Here is a 17,756-nt window from a genome sequence, read left to right as displayed (position 1 = left end):
GGATAAAAATTCCATTTCGACTTATCATATCCAAATAATATGTAGTAGGTAGGTATATGATATGGGTACCTTCAAAAAAGCGCGAACAAGCTAGTTTCTCGTCTTCCATAAAAAAAATGTCATAGGTACCTACGGACATCAACGTAGTAATTCGAAAAGTCAAAAAAATGTTCTAGCTACAATATAGATAATCTAGCCACAGCCTAAAAGTATTTAAAATTAATACTTACATATCTACCCACCTTAAATATAAATAAGGCAGTGAATGAATACCAATTAACGCCAACAATAACCAGTTTACAATATTTGTATTTCAATAAATATAGATAAAAACATATTAATTGTTTACTCAAAGTGAAGTACAACGTTCGGTGTAGATCTGGGAATTAATTATATTGAGGTGGATTCAATTCAATTTGTGTTATCTATTAAGAATTTTATGAACAAAGCCTATTAAACTATATATAAATTTCATTTGATCATGGGTACCTACAATTAATATAACCTACATATAATATTTGGACAAATTGATTCATTAAAAATATCTGTACGCGGGTGGTCTTTGTTTAAAACCTCGACCACTGACCGGCGATCATAACATGACACATCGCATAAATATTAAAAACTTCGCGTGATCGAAAGAAGTTTGATCGCACTAATCCGTCAGGGTATGCGCAAGAGCATAGGCCGTGACGTCACGCGAGCTTCTGACGGGAACTACCATATTTTTCCCGCGACAAAACAACTTCTACATCCGAAATTACACAGTACATGCAATTCTGCTCTTTAACACATTCAGATAAGACTCAGAAAAACCCGGCACGTAATACTTTTTCTATAAAATATTATTGACGTTACGGTCTGTAACAGTGAGTGATCGCGAAATTTTATCACTGATATTATGTGCATTTAATTTCACTTAAGAATTTTGTAAAGAATAAAAACTTTGGAACAATGAGGGCTCCGTTTGCCACCAACCATTTACACAAAACTTATAAAAGATGAGAGATAAGACCGCTGACCGCTGAACATTTATATACACTTACTTACTATAATGTTTATTCCCATGGAGAATGACGAAATTTTATAAACATAGAAATAAGTTTTTTGAGAAACGGACGGATAAAGATGATTGCTGATAAGGCGCCGAAGCCACAGGAGTGAGCAATAAAATACAACACGAATAATTAAACTCTATCTTAAGTTGTTGAAGTTAACATCAGATCGTAAGCATTTCCTGTTTGGATACTTTACTCAACTATTATTTAATATAACACCACTATAAATATGCCACATCGTCATAAGCGAGTGCGCACATCTCGGTAAACGGCCTTTTGAAAATTTATTTCAACAAAAAAATTGTAATTTTAACTAACATACGGAATTTTTAATAGCGGTTCAGTAAACTAAGCTCATCTATATTATATGAATTAAAACACACATATCCAGCTAATAAGCTATTTTTCTTCTTTAAATTTTATGCCATCTTGAACACTTGATATATATTTAAATCTTTTTTTTTGCCTTACACAAAATTCTTGCTTTCATCATCATCAACATACAAATGTTGAACGAATGAAATGAATGAAAACAGTTTTATTGCACTAAAAAATAAAAATTACATTTGTAAATAAATGGGGGAACACAATTGGGGGAGCTTATAGCATTCAGCGATCTCTTTCAGGTAACATGTAGGTGTAGAAGAGTTTATTTATAACAGAAACAATGATAAACATATATATATATAGAACCTACACCTATACTGTTAGATATAGGCACAAAAGAAGAGGTAAAAAATTGATTTAACGACTAGGACTGTTATATTATTCTCCCTAAATGTATGAGTGGCCTTTAAGTTAAATTATAGATTGCGGATAATTCATATTATTCTATATTCCAGAAACAATGAGATAACGTTCTGCTTACAACTGTGAAAAGTTTAATTTAATTTATGTGTAGAATTAAAATATAGCCGCTCGGCAAGCTTCACATATAAATATATAAAAATTAGCGAAATATTTTTTCTAACAATTGCGTCGTAAACATTTACAATAGAATAAAATTATTGTGAAATTTCTTTTATTTGCCATTGTCAGAACAGGTTTCACACTAATGGCTGCATGAACAAGATTAATATTCCTTATTGTTATCTTCCATATAACGTTTCTATGCTTTGATCAGCACTATTTCCCACAAAACAAAAGTTTTGGAACATGTCACTATTATCTTATTATAATTTTGTTTCGCATAATAGAACTACTTTAAATATAAAGAGCGGCTTATTGAGAAACGGTTCTTGTGCCTAATAGCATCGAATAACGTTTCTCGTTATATATAATAAATAAATTTTATTATAACGTTACGAAAAAAATCACATTTCAAACGATAGTTTTGTAGTTTAATTATATTATGGCATAATAATTCATTATTCCATTGACACAATACTGCTAATAATAAAAAATATATAATTTTAACCTAAACTACAAATCAAAGTCAACTTCTCAATCTAGTTTTATTTTATCGATATAAACGAGTATTCCCTGTTATTCGATATTCAAATCACCTGTCACACAGTGCCGAGGAAATGAATGATTCGGTGTTGATCAAAACTTGTTCCACTTTACGTATGCACGATGACCGATCGCCGATACCTTCTGAACCAATCAAAACCACCAATGCATCAATCCTAAGATGCTATAAACCGACTTTAAAATACGCGTAGACGTTGCGTTGAAGACTTTTATGAGCAATTTAACAAGTGTCTCGTTGCGAGGGCCAGATTTGATTTATACCGGCATAGCATACTTTTACGATGTTAGTTTATTGTTTCTTGTATTTCAAGCGCTCTAGAAGCTGATAATGTTATTGGTGAAAGGACGCCGAAACATTCCAATTATATAACTTCATCCCCAACCTACATACAATAAATGATCCAAATAAAGATTGATTCAACATTCCGTCTATAAATAAATACAATCATGGTTAGAACTCGGATCAAATACAGAATATCGAAACATCAAATTACGTAAAATACTACGATATTTTAATAAAATCCTTTCAAACTTTCATCACATGTTGTTATTTGATATAACTGTAGTGGAAAAATAATATTTTTTTAAATTGGCATAAAAAATAGATTTAGCTTGCTTTTTCAGCCCACGTGACTCAATCATTTGACGACCCATATAACTGAATAGTTAGTGACCCTGACTACTAAGCTGGAGGTCCCGGGTTCGAATCCCGGTAGGTGCAATCATTTATATGATTAATATGGATGTTTGTTTCCGAGTCATGGAAGTTTATATGTATTTATGAATGTTTAAGTAAGTAAATTGTATTAAATATATCGTTGTCTTGTACCCATAGTACTGGCTATGCCTAGTTTGGGGCAAAATAATTTGTGTAAAAGTTGTCTATAAAAAAAATCAAGGGCTATTTAAATATAGTTAATTTCCTACAATAATTAACGTATAAATTCATTTATTGTTTGTACATTGTGCAGCTTTTTAATTAAATTGGACTCTTTGTAGCAGAAATATTATCTATTGAAGTAGGCGTTACTTTGCGGAATTCCATAATTATCCAAATGTTTTAAGCTTTCTTAAGTGTTAATACTGCCAATATTTGTCTTTAAGCAATTCAACACAAGTTTCGCCTCTGCACGACGTATCCTCAGGACATATTGACTCGAAATCTGGCACGAGACACTAGTACTAGAGTCTCGTGACAAATATTGGCGGAATTAACACTTAAGCTTAAAACATTTGGCAAAAATATTAATCAAAAATCTTGTATCTAATGTACGTTTTACATAAAATCCGCAGTCCATGACATCACTACGTCTGATTAACAGCAAAAGCTGCAACTCATAAAGGCTACGCCGCACGCGTACATAAAATATTCAAATGATGCCTGTTATTATTTATAAACTTTTTAAAATTCAAATAGAATATATCATTTACATAATATACACATATATTCATGGTATAAAATATGTAACATGTGTTTTACGAGCTCTTGTACGAGCTTTATCTGTCTCATGCAGGTTCAAATATTTAAAAAAATTGCTATGAATGGAGCATTCACGGGGCTAATGTTCTAAGAGTTATTAACGCATCAAACGGGTTATTTAACTTAGGTCATGGTTGCCGAAGGTCAGATTACCTAGAATAAGATATCATAACCGAAAGATGTTGTTATGATATGACGTAGTCAATTTACAATTTATATAATGATTTCATATACATAAAAGCTAAGAAATAATATAACGTAGGTACTCGTTTTAATTTTTGGTTGAAAAACATTATCCGATATAGTTACAATTAAGAAATTAGCCGTAATATATTCTAAATTTTGAAATATTCATGACGGCAACAATTTAATTCAAAAGACTTTTCTGGTACTGTTAATAATTAAAAGTACTAAATCATGAAAGATTTAATAAAATATTGCCTAACTTAGTTACAAGGAAGCAGTGGTGATTTTTGTGGTGATTTTTTTAAAGATCAACTGATGCGAAGCAGTTTGCATTTGAGTGATTTTCACCTACGATATATTAATAAAATTGATTCCGTTCCTATATAAATTTATCCAATAATCGAGGCAAAAACATAATCAGATGATGGAGCGTGTATATTTTAATTTCTATGTAATCCAGTAAAGAACCACACGGTTTTTATCAATGGCTTAATATTAAAATATTTTACAAATTTGCTCTTATGAAATTGTCTATTCCCCACGCATTCATTCAGAGATGTGCCATAGAGATGAGTGCGTGCTCGATATGAACTATGATAATACGGTTGACTTGTGGCCAGGGTGGGCTGTTAAACGTACATCTGATATGAACCCAGATGGGTGACAGTACATGCGCAGGCGGCGCCGAAATCTACAATCTTAACTAACGCAGACCACAGCCACTGTTACAAGCTTACTGTTATGTTGTTTTATTAGTACGTTTATTAACACTGAAATTCAAGTAAAATTATTAAGAGGGACTATCGGATTTAAATTCTGCTAACAAATGAGCATTCTCAAATAACCGCGATGTGTTAATTCCGCATAACTTACGTATGCGCAAAGTTCTAAAAAGGAGTGTGTTTAGACCACACGACTTAACTTAAAGTTAAACAAAATATTATTTAATAAAATTGTTCAAAAACGAAATGTAAAGACGAAAAAATCAAGAAATCACCGCTCGCGTAAGAATAGCGTTCGTTCGTAACGCCGAGAGCGTTCGTTCGCATTCACTAACTTACTCCCCAAGTGAAGCGTGCGTAAAGAAGTTTTACTTCGAAAAAATATCAATTAAACACGATTTAACCCGAATTAAGTTGTATAGTATAGATGTGCAATAGTAATGTTAAGATATATGCTTTATGTCAATTATAGTCAGACTATTGCATAAGAAGAATGGTCTTCTTATGCAATAGTCCGGTCAAGAGCCAGATATATATGTTTATAATGGTATAAACATATATATCTGGCTCTTGACCGGTTCTCAGCAGTAAGTCGCCAGTTTGATTCCCGCTGAGCACTACGATCAAACTGCGTTTATAATTTTACGTTACGGCGTGCCTGTGGTGAATATTAGGTATTGAAGTTTGTAAGATCGTGTAACTAAAAGTCGTTAAGTATGGCATATAGATTTCCAAAGATAACAACTATCGGCAGAATATAATTTTTCTAATGGTAAAGAGACAACCTACTTTAAATGTAGAGACTGAACTCTTCAGGCTGTGATATAAAATACTAACTAAGTTTATTTATCTGCGGCCGTTTTCAATAACCTATCTATCCTTAGTTAGACTTACGGATACATTGCTGTCACCGTTTAATGACAAGATCTTATCAATCTATATTAATAGGTTATTGAAATGTAAGTAAGCTTAAAAGGATAGATTTGTGTACTCTAATAAGTTAAACTAAGGATAGAAAGGTTATTGAAAACGGCCGTAAGTCAACAATCTGTCCAACTCCAAATACCATAGAAATAGTTGCAAATTATCAGACAGGAATCAAGAAAATTTAAAATGCAATAAACCCATAATCAAGACACACTTTCAATTACAAATCGAATGGAAACTATTCACATTGCGACGATTTTGTGTGGTCGTTAAAAACATTTTTAATGTTACAAAAATATTCCTGAGCAGTACGTTTTTTCATCGGCTAAAACTGCGACTATATAGTTTATTTATAAAACTTGCTCAGTTCAAACAGTACGCTTTAACAACTATGAAATTTCACAGAGCATTGTCACGGTTTTGCAAAAGCAAAACGTTGGAAGTGAGCTGCGATTGGTTGTTGTAGTACGATTTGAGTCTTTCACAGACGTATTACAAAATTACGATATTTATAGATTTTTTTTTTATGGAGGACAAACGAGCGTACGGGCCACCTGGTGTTAAGTGATCACCGCCGCCCACAATCTCTTGCAACACCAGAGGAATCACAGGAGCGTTGACAGCGTTTAAGGAACGTGTACACGCTTATTTGTATTTATATGAATTGTAACGCACGAAACTATTGAATCTTAACACTCATTTTAACGAAACCTAACATTATTTAATGATTGATTCAATATTTTTTAACGAAACTTTACATACACTAATTAAATTTGTAAACAAAATTTATAAACGATGCGGGATACGAACCCGCGACCTCTCGCGTTCCGTGCGAGTGCTCTTCCACTGAGCCAACCGTTCGAGTGATGTAATGTTCATAGGTCTTGTTCAACTCTCAGGTTGTGGTTGTGGTTCTCTCTACAGGATCAACTTTACAGTTGAGAACCCGCTCAGCCCCAATATTTGTTTATTAGGAAATTGACTGATGTCGCTCTTTCTAATCTAAACAATTTGTTTTTTAGAGTGATAGGGTTATCTTCTGGGATTAAATACACAAATTAAATTTTAAAACAAAATTTATGAACGTTTCGGGACTCAAACCCGTGACCTCTCACGTTTTGTGGGAGCGCTCTTCCACTGACCCAACCGTCCCAGTGTCGTAACGTTCATAAATCTTGATATGTCTTGTTCAGCTCTCAGGTTGTGGTTTCAAAACTTTACATTATTTAATGATTGTTTCATTAATTTTAACGAAACTTTACATTAGTTAGTGATTATTTCATTAATTTTTACTAAACTTAACATTGTTTATTGATTGATTTCAAAGTTTTACGTGCTTTATATAAGCATGATCACGGGCGATAGTTGTTCGTCGTCGTGTGGGACTCAGTTATATCCAGGGCTCAGTTTCAACTAAAATATAAAAGCTACGAAGAGTGTCGCAATTTTAGCATACTTACATGGGGTACACAAACCACCGTTCCCAATATACCATCTACAGATAGAGATAAATTACTACCTTCTACTGTCAGTAATTAGCTGTCAATAATCTGAAGCTGTCCCAATATACCCGATACGTCATTCTTATCGCCTTATATTGGGACGCGTGAATTGTAATTTCCATACAAACTTCTATCGCTGGTAAGCTGTACGTCGTCCCATTGACAGACAGTATGTTCGAATAAGGTGAGTTACCGTCGATAACTTTATTGGGACAGAAAAATTGACGATAGTTACGATTTTTATCTCAAGTAAGAGATAGACTGAATATTGGGAACGGCCGTAAAAGTTTTGCATTTCTAGCTAATCGGATCTATTTGAATATTGAATGTTATATTTTTTGAAACGTTGCAACCTTTTTAGTAATAATGAAAAACAATTGGCGCGAAATTATTTCTCAATTGTTTTTATCACACATCAAAGTTCTACGTACGCAATGAAAACGGAATTAAGTCGAAAAGATTTTAGAGCGATGATTTTTTATGATTTTTCTCTCTCTCCGCAAGACTGTTCCACTTCAAAATGCTTTTGGGAGAGAAGCACCTTGCTCTAGCAACGTGAGGCGATGGTTTGCTGAATTTGAGAGAGGTCGGGTTTCTTTACATGACGAATTTCGTTAAGGGCGGCCTACAACTACCGTCAACGAAAATAATGTGTTTAAAATATTATTATAATATAATATTTTTTTGTTAAAGAAAAATCAACGCGCAACTAAAACATATAACTAAAATCAAACATTTATATTTGTAAATGAATATATATATTAGTTTTCGATGAATGAATATTGTTAAAACTAATTTTTATAAAAGAGAGAAAATTCAATATTTTAAGTCAATGATTATTCATAAGTAGGTACTGTCAGTATTTTGATTAGTGACGTGCTGGTAGGTGATTTGTAACTGCGAGACCATAAAAAAAATATTCCTATGAATTTCATAGTTCACATAGTTAATCACCGCGGGAAACCTTCTATAATTAGCTAACTTAACTTAACTTATTAGATTCGTTCACTTTTTACAAATATCGAAAATTAATAGTTACATGCTAAGTGCTAATATATCACCAGGTTCTTTTGTACAGGAACTGACCTCAGCGTATTTTTCTGCGGCCAAACATTAGTGTGCAAGCACTAAGTATAGTGCCTTAAGTAGTTATAATACTGGGCTACTCAGATTTAACATCACATTTATATTAATTTACGTGCCAAATTAATTAATTAAATTTAAGAATACCAAGCGGCACTTCTTTGCCGAAGTTTAAAATTTTTAAATAATTGAATCTTGTACATTGACCTGTATAAATACCACTAGACTGTTCCATAATATGTTTTTGAAGCGCCACTCGCGAGCGTCCAGAGAACTAATTTTGACGTATAATACAAATGGCTGCGAAGGAACGTACAATACTCTCAAGTATTTTTGCATTTTGAATTTCGTTCGTTTTCCGTGTTATTTATACTTCAAGAGTCAATAAAGTGTACAATTTTTTTTGTTAATAGCTTCCCATCATCTATCGATGTTTGCTGATGTTGTCATCACTTGTTTTAGTACCGCAGACTCTCGCTAGATGGCCAACAGCGCCAAAATGGCCCAAAAGCATTTTGGTATATAGTAGAGGTCAGTGACCATGTTACTTTCTTATATATATAGCATATAAGTAACTCAAGCTATGTTTAACATTAAGATTGTTCGTTGAATTGTGGTGTACAAAGGGTAATAAAAATTTAAATACACATTTTATTTTTTAACACATTGTTTCAATAATAATATATTTGAAACAATGTGTTAAAATATAAAATAAAGATAAAACCGTAGTTAGAGGTGCTATAATAATTATACAGTTAAGTGTTTATTGATATGTAGTTTTAAGTTGTATTCATAAACCGTTGATTGTTCATCAGTAGAATGAAATGCGTAAAAAGTGTTATATTTGATTATATCTATTAAATAATTTAAATATATCATAAACCAATTGAAATTAAAAGAACCTAATCATAACGATAATAGCGCCTATTAAAATAGTTTGAAAAATCCAAAAGTGCACGCCACCTCATTTTCCACAGTAAAATTGTGTATTTGTAAAAGGGTACACAAGTACGTAGATACACTCGTTCTCATGTGCCATGAAGGCCTAAGAAGGTGTTACTACCGTCGAATCGGAGGTATTTTGAATTGATAATTTAAAAGAGTTAAAGAGATCCAAGTGACCAGTACAGAGTCATGACAAAAAATCATATCTAAATTTGAAAGTGCATCATTATTAAACAACTGTTAGTATAATTGTGAAGTTTGTCAACAATATTGTAGTGAGTGTAATCGGCGTCCTGTCGTACCATAGTTTTTATAAATTATAATTAAACGACAATGAATTGAACGCTCATATAGATACGTCCATTACAATGCGGTGCCACTCAGGATTCTTGAAAAACCCAAAAATTTTGAGTTGCTCTACAATTGCGCTCGTCACCTTGATACATAAGAAGCGAACTCTCATTTGCCGAGTAATTTCTCTAGCTGGAGCGCCCATAAGATCAAAACACACTAATGCTTACACATTACTGCTTCACGGCAGAAAAAGGCGCCGTTAAGGTACCCATAATCCAGCCGGCACCTGTGCAAATAAGCCTTCCACTATTAAATGCCCTTAGTCGCCTCTTACGACATCCTTGGGCCTGGGATTTCCCTATTCTTTTTATGTCTGAAGGAAGCACAGGTAGAGAGTGTGGAAGTCACAGGAAGTTGAACAAAAAGTCTTACCTGAAATAGTCGTTCTTGCAGAATATATTGCTATCCCGAGCATAACATCTTTGTTCTGAGTCCAATGGCATTTTGCACTCGCAACACCGCAGGCAGGGTGTGTGCCAGCGCCGTTCTAGAGCGAGAAGGTAGTATCTGTCGGTGATTCGCGATCCGCAGCCTGCACAGGCGTCTTCAGAAGAAGGCGGTGGTGGCTCATCTGGTGGTTCCCGCTTGCGGCATGAAGTACAGTCACGTGGCGACTCGGGGGATGTGGCTGGTGCAACTGGCGACAGTTCGGCCCCTGTCTCGTACGTTGATGATATGTACCGCTCACTCTGTTGCTGAAAATGTCAATCTGAGTTAACAAACGAACTTATTTCCTGTACGTCACATAACTATTGAGTTGAACTCTTATTTAGTTGTGGTTTGAAACTCGATGAATCTAAAAAGCCACACTAAAAATAGGCTTAGATTTAATTCGATGCGATGATGGTACCGGTACCGTTCACTCACAATAAAATTAAACTACCATAGAAATTAAGTATACAATATTCAGTGTTCATTGTTAGTGTTGCAATTTAATGGAAAAAATGTCACATTTGTTTAAGTAAATACTTATATAAGGTAGTATCATAAATCGAGTAACCAATTTTTAAACTACTGCTAACATACTACAAGAGCTTGAAAATTGAGAAAAGAGACCGAAAATTATCTTAATTCATAAAATGTCGCTAAAACGCAAAAAATAACGTAAGGAAAGTAATATTGAGAAAACGAAAAAAAACAATTTCTATGCCTGGCTTTAAATAATTTATAATATTAATGATATTTATATCAGATATCATAAAAGGCACTTAGCTAAATAGTAGATACCTTGTAAATTACATTATTTATTAAGGATGAGGACGATAAACAAGTCACCTCATGTTAAGTGATCACCGTTGTTTAATGTACACCGCAACCTGTAACACCGCAAAGTTACCGGGCCTTTTCGGAAAGTATTAAATTAAATAAACAACACTTCCATGATCTGTTTTTAATAAACTTTGTCTGTGTAATGACTTAATAAAATATATTTTCATATCCATTATCATAATACCATTTATTTTGCCTAACAACTTTCTACAAGTTTAATGTTAACGGTAATCCATTTTACACATGAACTTACATATAATTAAACATTATATTATTAAAGCTACGCCGCTGCTGCCAAACTTTTAATTAGACTAAAAGTTTATTCGAATATAAAACTTGTCGAATCAACACTAATTTGTACTCATTCCTATCCGTCGGTGAACGTATACCCGTCGCATTTTGTGAAAATATATCCTATTTACCACGCCACATTGACTTATAGGAAAAAAGTAGGTATAATCTTTTCAATCCATTTTTACTACGATTTAATTCTGTGAGATACTATGAAAGCTTTTTAAAAGTAATACATGATCAGTTACAGTGCTTCTTGAGCTATTAAAAAAATTGCAAAACTAGATGCTATGTTTTCAGTTTAATTTGTTAATTACAATTGAAATTTATATCTGCTGGTACATGCCTTCGATACGTTTTTTAGACGTCATACCGATTTGAATGAGCCATCGCTCATATTTTTTAGGGCTTCGTTGAGAAATTATAATCTTTTGAACTTATTGACAAGCCTAATATGACGCGCCTCTAAAGACTTACACGATATAATCTTAAAACATTTTCATCTCCCATAAAGATGAGAGAAGAAGAGAAGAGGGACACAAGAGATTACTTAAATTGGTTATCTAAAAAAAATTTAAAAAGTAAATTTATCAGTAAATGTTAAATTTATTATTAAATGTTCTGACAACTCTACATTTTAATTTATTTATTTTCTCAAAATAAACTGAAATAAATGTATGTATTTTAATTTTAATGTATTTTAAACTTATAATTAATATTACTCGGCGTCGAGTTCGTAAGTCTTTTGTGGAGTGATATACATGTTATTACAAGAAGGTCCCAGAAATTGTTCAAAACAAAATGTATTACGAAATTCAAAATAATTGTTCAAAAACATTTGTGTGGTAAAGGTTATTATAATATAAATGACTTTAGTAATGATGCCACAAATTGGGAATGGAGCAACCGCCCTCAGGCTATTAAATAATAAGTTTCATTGTACGATATCACAATATAACTATACATTTTTAGAAAGGATGAGTCCGCTGAGTTTCATGTGCCCGTTCTTCTCAGGTCTGAGGCATACTTTTTCGAATGGGTGGTAATTTAGGACTCTCAAAAGTGATATCATATCCTATTTTCATAAAAAATATTTGAATTTATTATTATAAACTGAGTTTCAAAAAAATATAGTTTACCATATTTATGATAATAGGGCTACGTTTAAAACTTCACGCCGTTCCAACAATTTAATGCTCTAAACAAAATTCAGTTCATACGAACTTCCAATGTTTTTTGGTTTATTCTTATTTAAATAAATTAAATGCGTTGAGTTTAATGAATAAATATAGAACCCAATCAAAAAAATAATTTCTTATACACAATCAACTGTTTCCTAAAAAAGGATTTATTGAATATGAGTGACATTTATTATTAAGCTTCGTAAATATATAAAAAAAAAACCTGTAAAAAAATATGTAGAAGTAAGAAATATTAATACAATACAATCTAATACAATTCTATGTTGCTATTTTGCCAAACACGTTATTACAATATAATTTTTAAACATTTTAGGGTTAAGTATGTTTTAATATATCTATATTTATATATAAGAGATTGACTCATCAGGATATCTCTGAAACCATAGACGTAGAGACTTAGGAATTAGGAAGTACTTAGAGGTTAGCTAAGAACAGATATTACGAAAAATTCCATCCGTAAGAGTTTTTTTTATTATGAACAGAACATCGTCTGTCGAGTCAGTTAGTTTAATATAATTCTGTAAACGTTGTCCAATGAAATATAAATTTAATCCAAAGAGGTTTTCAAATTTCAATACTATACTGAATTCAATGCAGGATGCCTTTCTAGGAATGGATTTTCCTTTACAATTGTGTAGAGCTCTTAGTTTATCGTCTATCATACTCTAAGAGCAAAGCTTTATCAAGAATCGGTATCTTGTTAAGGACTATTCACTGTTTGACGCGGTACTATTACAATAATAGTTGGTATTAAGAAAATCATAAATACTAATACGTTTTATTTTGAAGTTTACAAATCTATAAAATGCATATCTTATTTATTATTTGTGAAATAAGTAAATTTTAACGTCACACACTTAGGTAGACTTATTATTAATTTGTAGAGTAGGTAGCAGTGAATTAGAGGATAAAACTCATCAGTTGAATGATCTCAATAAAGATTTGTAATAAATTTTTTTAGTTTTAAAATCACACCAGAAACAGAAGAGAAAGGAAATGATAAGTAAGTTACGACATTAATTTGAAAGGGATAATGCATTAGGTTTGTAGAATTGTACTTAGTACAAGATGTTTGTTCAAAATTATTTTCAAAACGATAATTTTAAAGTCTTAAAAGCAACAGTGTTCAAATATTGAATTCATATTTATTGGTGTGCCTGTGTCAATGTGTTATGTGAATTCAATATTATAATAATATTATCTTATAGAAACTATTGGTATCGTATTATAACCAAAAAGTGTTCAGCGTAGCTCACTGATTAAATAAAATTATTTACAAAGGGTAACGTAATTAAAACAATATTAAAAAAAGAAGATTTTTCTCGAGTTTGTCACTTTACCCTCCTGTCAAAATATGTCTTAATTAGTATTCTTTTGAGGAACGTAATGCGCGCATATAACATATCTTCTCCAATTTGATTTGTATAATATTATTAAGTAATTTTTAATTATTAATCCAATTCAAAATTTATAAAAAATATTATATTCTATGTTTTAATCAGAAGGCATGTTAAAACTTTTGTTTCTAGTTAGAGCTATTAAACCTTGGGGTTAATATTCAATAAAGAGAGTTGATTAGTTGACAATAAAAAAATTATTTTAATATGTATTGTATTGAATGTCATACATGTTTATGGAAATTAAATAACACTGATATTATTAAGTCTATTTTTGTAAATTTTTAACCCATTGCTAAGTCAGTAGGTATTTCGTCTATATTTGGGAAATAACCAAAACAAAGTCAATACAGCTATTGTTGTTTGACTTGATTAACGTTATTTACATTGTATTCAACGTCAGGTACAACTTATGGGCATTTAATATACTATTACTTAGGCACTTCTATATATTTTTGGAACAGACCAAAGCCGTCGGCAATTGTATAAAACAAATGAACTGTGAGTTATACAGAATAGCGTTTCATTCGAGGATTAAATTTATTTTAACATTATTTCACAAGGCAATAAATTGATTAAATATTCTAAAATAAAATTTCATACTGTGAAGGGATCATTTAATGAGACATATTTTATTTGTGACTCATCACGAACATCCCTTTCGTCAAGTAGAGCCAGCTAAGAACAGATTTTACGAAATACCACTCGTAAGAGTTTTTTTTTTTATTATAAACAGTACAAGGTCTGTCGGGTTAGTAATATAATAATATGTTAAACTTTATGAAGATTTACTTTATTCAATTGAAGAACCTACCTCTATATTTAAATACTATTGAGATTTAAAATGTCACAATATGTTCAAACATTTGCTTGTACTGGATTTTTTTAATCTGTTTGTTCCATCTAATATCTGAAATAAAAAGTAGAAGAGAATTCTATAAAGTCTAAATTAAGTTCAAGCGTCTTCATTGCACTCTTAAGGTACTAAATTTATTATACCTACTCTTGTTACTAAATAAACTTTATGGATACGACATGCTAAAATCTTAATGGGATTTTTACAACTATTAATCAAAACATTCATTTAGATATGTCAAATATTATCTCTGGATAATTTATGTCCAACCCGTCTTTAAATGTATTCAGAGTAATATAAAAGCTATCGTTTATACAATATATTGAATGTAATATGAAGGTAGTATGTTGCAAGTGTCAGACCGACGGGCGCAGAGCACTGCCATTAGGATTCATATCACATAGCTTATAGCCGCCAACTGTAGTTCCGTCTGTTTAATAAAAGCATAAGAAGTATGTTCTCTCAAACCACGATTTTATTGTTGCTAACAAATCAAACAGATCATTACAGACTTCTTCCTTTGGGGCTTATAGAAATCTCGCGTTTACCACAACAAACCACAGAGATTGTTAGCCTTGAAAGATATCATTAAAGAAGAAATAGGTAATTTGTTCAGGTCAGCCAATGTCATCAGCTTCCCATCTCAATCCTTTCGTGAAAACAGGACCTACTTTTTTCATTTTAAGCATAGTAGCCAATTCACATGGTAGCACCACCTGCTTATGCATAAGGTAATTATATTTACTTCCATAAAAAAAGTATTTTGATTGTAAGACATTTAGTTTTAATACCATTGAAGTAACTATCAAATATCAAAATACAAATTGTGAAAGCACTAACCCCCTTATTCATAATAGTCTGCTAACTTAAAGCTTCTGCTATTGACCTAAGTCAGAATGAGAAAAAAACACTCCTTAGTGTCTGTTTTAAGTTAGCGGACCATTATGAATAAGGGGGTAAGACAAAAAGAAGTAAAACTATTTTAATTACAATATGCTTACATACCTCATACCTTAAAAGTGATTTAGCTAACTTATGTAAGCAGCACCTAATTGTAACCGGCTAATAATAGGTGTAGCCGCATTTCGGCTATAGCCTATACGTATAAAATATAATATGTATGTTATTTACCCAAATGTATGTCATTATACCCACGACTGCCACACGGGTATGTTTCGGATGGGACGTTGATTTGTTGTTCAACTGTCAATTATCTCAAATAAATTTATTTATTATTTTTTTCAGAGCATTTAACTGAATTCAGGAACTGATATATAAAAATGCACACTTCTAGAATCACTATTGTTTGTGAAATGTGGTTATTTCAAGTACTTTCCTGCCTTACCACACAAAAACACCCAAAAAAAAGATAGCAAGTTTGAGTAAAGAGGTAAATCTGTGCACATTTATATTTAATGTTTTGAACATTCATATTAGATACTTGTTTGTACTAAGCACACACTAAATGTATTTGTTACATTATATAAGTGTGTGTGTACTAGATACTACGTGATATGCAATTATTAACTGGTAAATCATCACGTCTATAAATCTAAACTAGCTTTTAATTATTATTATATTACTCAGTGCACACATTGACACTGTTTCAAAATTGTTAGATTTAAATTCGATGCGCGCTAAAGATTTCTTACAATTTTACAGTTACTTATGAAGTGCTAAGAAATTTCAATATTCCTTTATTCTTTTATGGTGGTTTGAAAACTGAAAAGTGTAAATCTTTTTAGTTTGTGAATCACCGATGAATTAAAAATGAAGTTATTTGTGTTTCCGTTAATTGCTAAATGATAATAATGAAATTATAGTATTTGTTGATTTGTATATTTTTTAATATTATTATATCTGTGTAAATTACAAGTGTGATAAATATTCCTCTGGGTCGAGCATTAATAATTATTTTCATCGTATGGATAGAATTGTAGGCATAATCAGAGTCTTATAATGTACTAGTTAAAGGGACAGACGTTGTTCTGTTCATATTTAAAAAAAAACTCTTGCGGCTGGAGTTTCGGAAAATGTTAGCAAAGCTGACCTCTCCTCGGCGAGAGGAATATTCCTACCGAATTTCAAGTATCTACGCTTTATATTTCCAGAGATAGAGTGATGAGTCAATACAAAGGTGGATCCTCTTAGATATAGATGCATAATAATGAGAGCTATTGAGTATTAATTAAATGACCAAAACAATTTTATCTTAACCCAAACCTTAACAGAGATAACTTAGAAGAACGTGAATAAGAAAAGACACCTGAATACTACTTTAATATACTTTTATTAAATTATTATGACAATAGTGTAAATCATCACAAAGGGACCCAAATGTGTCGTACTTTCAATTTGTAATCATAAGGTAATTATATTTACTTCCATAAAAAAAGTATTTTGATTGTAAGACATTTAGTTTTAATACCATTGAAGTAACTATCAAATATCAAAATACAAATTGTGAAAGCACTAACCCCGTTATTCATAATAGTCTGCTAACTTAAGCCTTCTGCTATTGACCTAAGTCAGAATGAGAAAAAAACACTCCTTAGTGTCTGTTTTAAGTTAGCGGACCATTATGAATAAGGGGGTAAGACAAAAAAGAAGTAAAACTATTTTAATTAAAAGCTTAGTAATATATAAACTGGTCTGTTGTAACTGTAATGTCATACACAGATATCTTATGAGTTATTTTTGATTCTTTTCTTTTAGTATAAATAAAAATGCAATAAGATAATATCGAGATTTCACTTGAAGCAGATGAAAACTGATAAATGTTAATATTCCAAACACTGCTTGATAAAACCTATTTGGCTTTATTATTTTATTATTAACTTTTGTTGTTATTTATTTTGGATGCCTCTCAGTTGTTGGTCTAACTATAATTTATATATATATGTGTAATATCGAAGTAATCCGTCGGTTAGATATATTATTTATGCTTAAGTATTGTCACCGAACGTGGTTGGTTGTTTATTAAAAAATGTAATAATAGCTCTAGTTTGAAG

General features: G+C 31.6%; 1 protein-coding gene across 2 annotated transcripts in view; it reads right to left on the bottom strand.

Annotated features, from left to right (window-relative positions):
* The window catches only part of LOC126978794 (protein apterous-like), a 74,082-nt gene that overhangs the window by 55,350 nt on the left and 976 nt on the right, over positions 1-17,756 (bottom strand). For both annotated transcript variants that reach the window (XM_050827869.1, XM_050827870.1), the window contains exon 2: positions 10,103-10,425. In XM_050827869.1, the coding sequence (XP_050683826.1) occupies positions 10,103-10,425 (323 nt within the window). The remainder of the gene's footprint in view (positions 1-10,102; positions 10,426-17,756) is intronic.

This window comes from Leptidea sinapis, chromosome Z (genome assembly GCF_905404315.1).
Source record: "Leptidea sinapis chromosome Z, ilLepSina1.1, whole genome shotgun sequence".
Taxonomy (NCBI): domain Eukaryota; kingdom Metazoa; phylum Arthropoda; class Insecta; order Lepidoptera; family Pieridae; genus Leptidea; species Leptidea sinapis.
The sequence above is the reverse complement of the archived record's forward strand: the minus strand, read 5'-3'. Positions and strand labels throughout refer to the sequence as shown.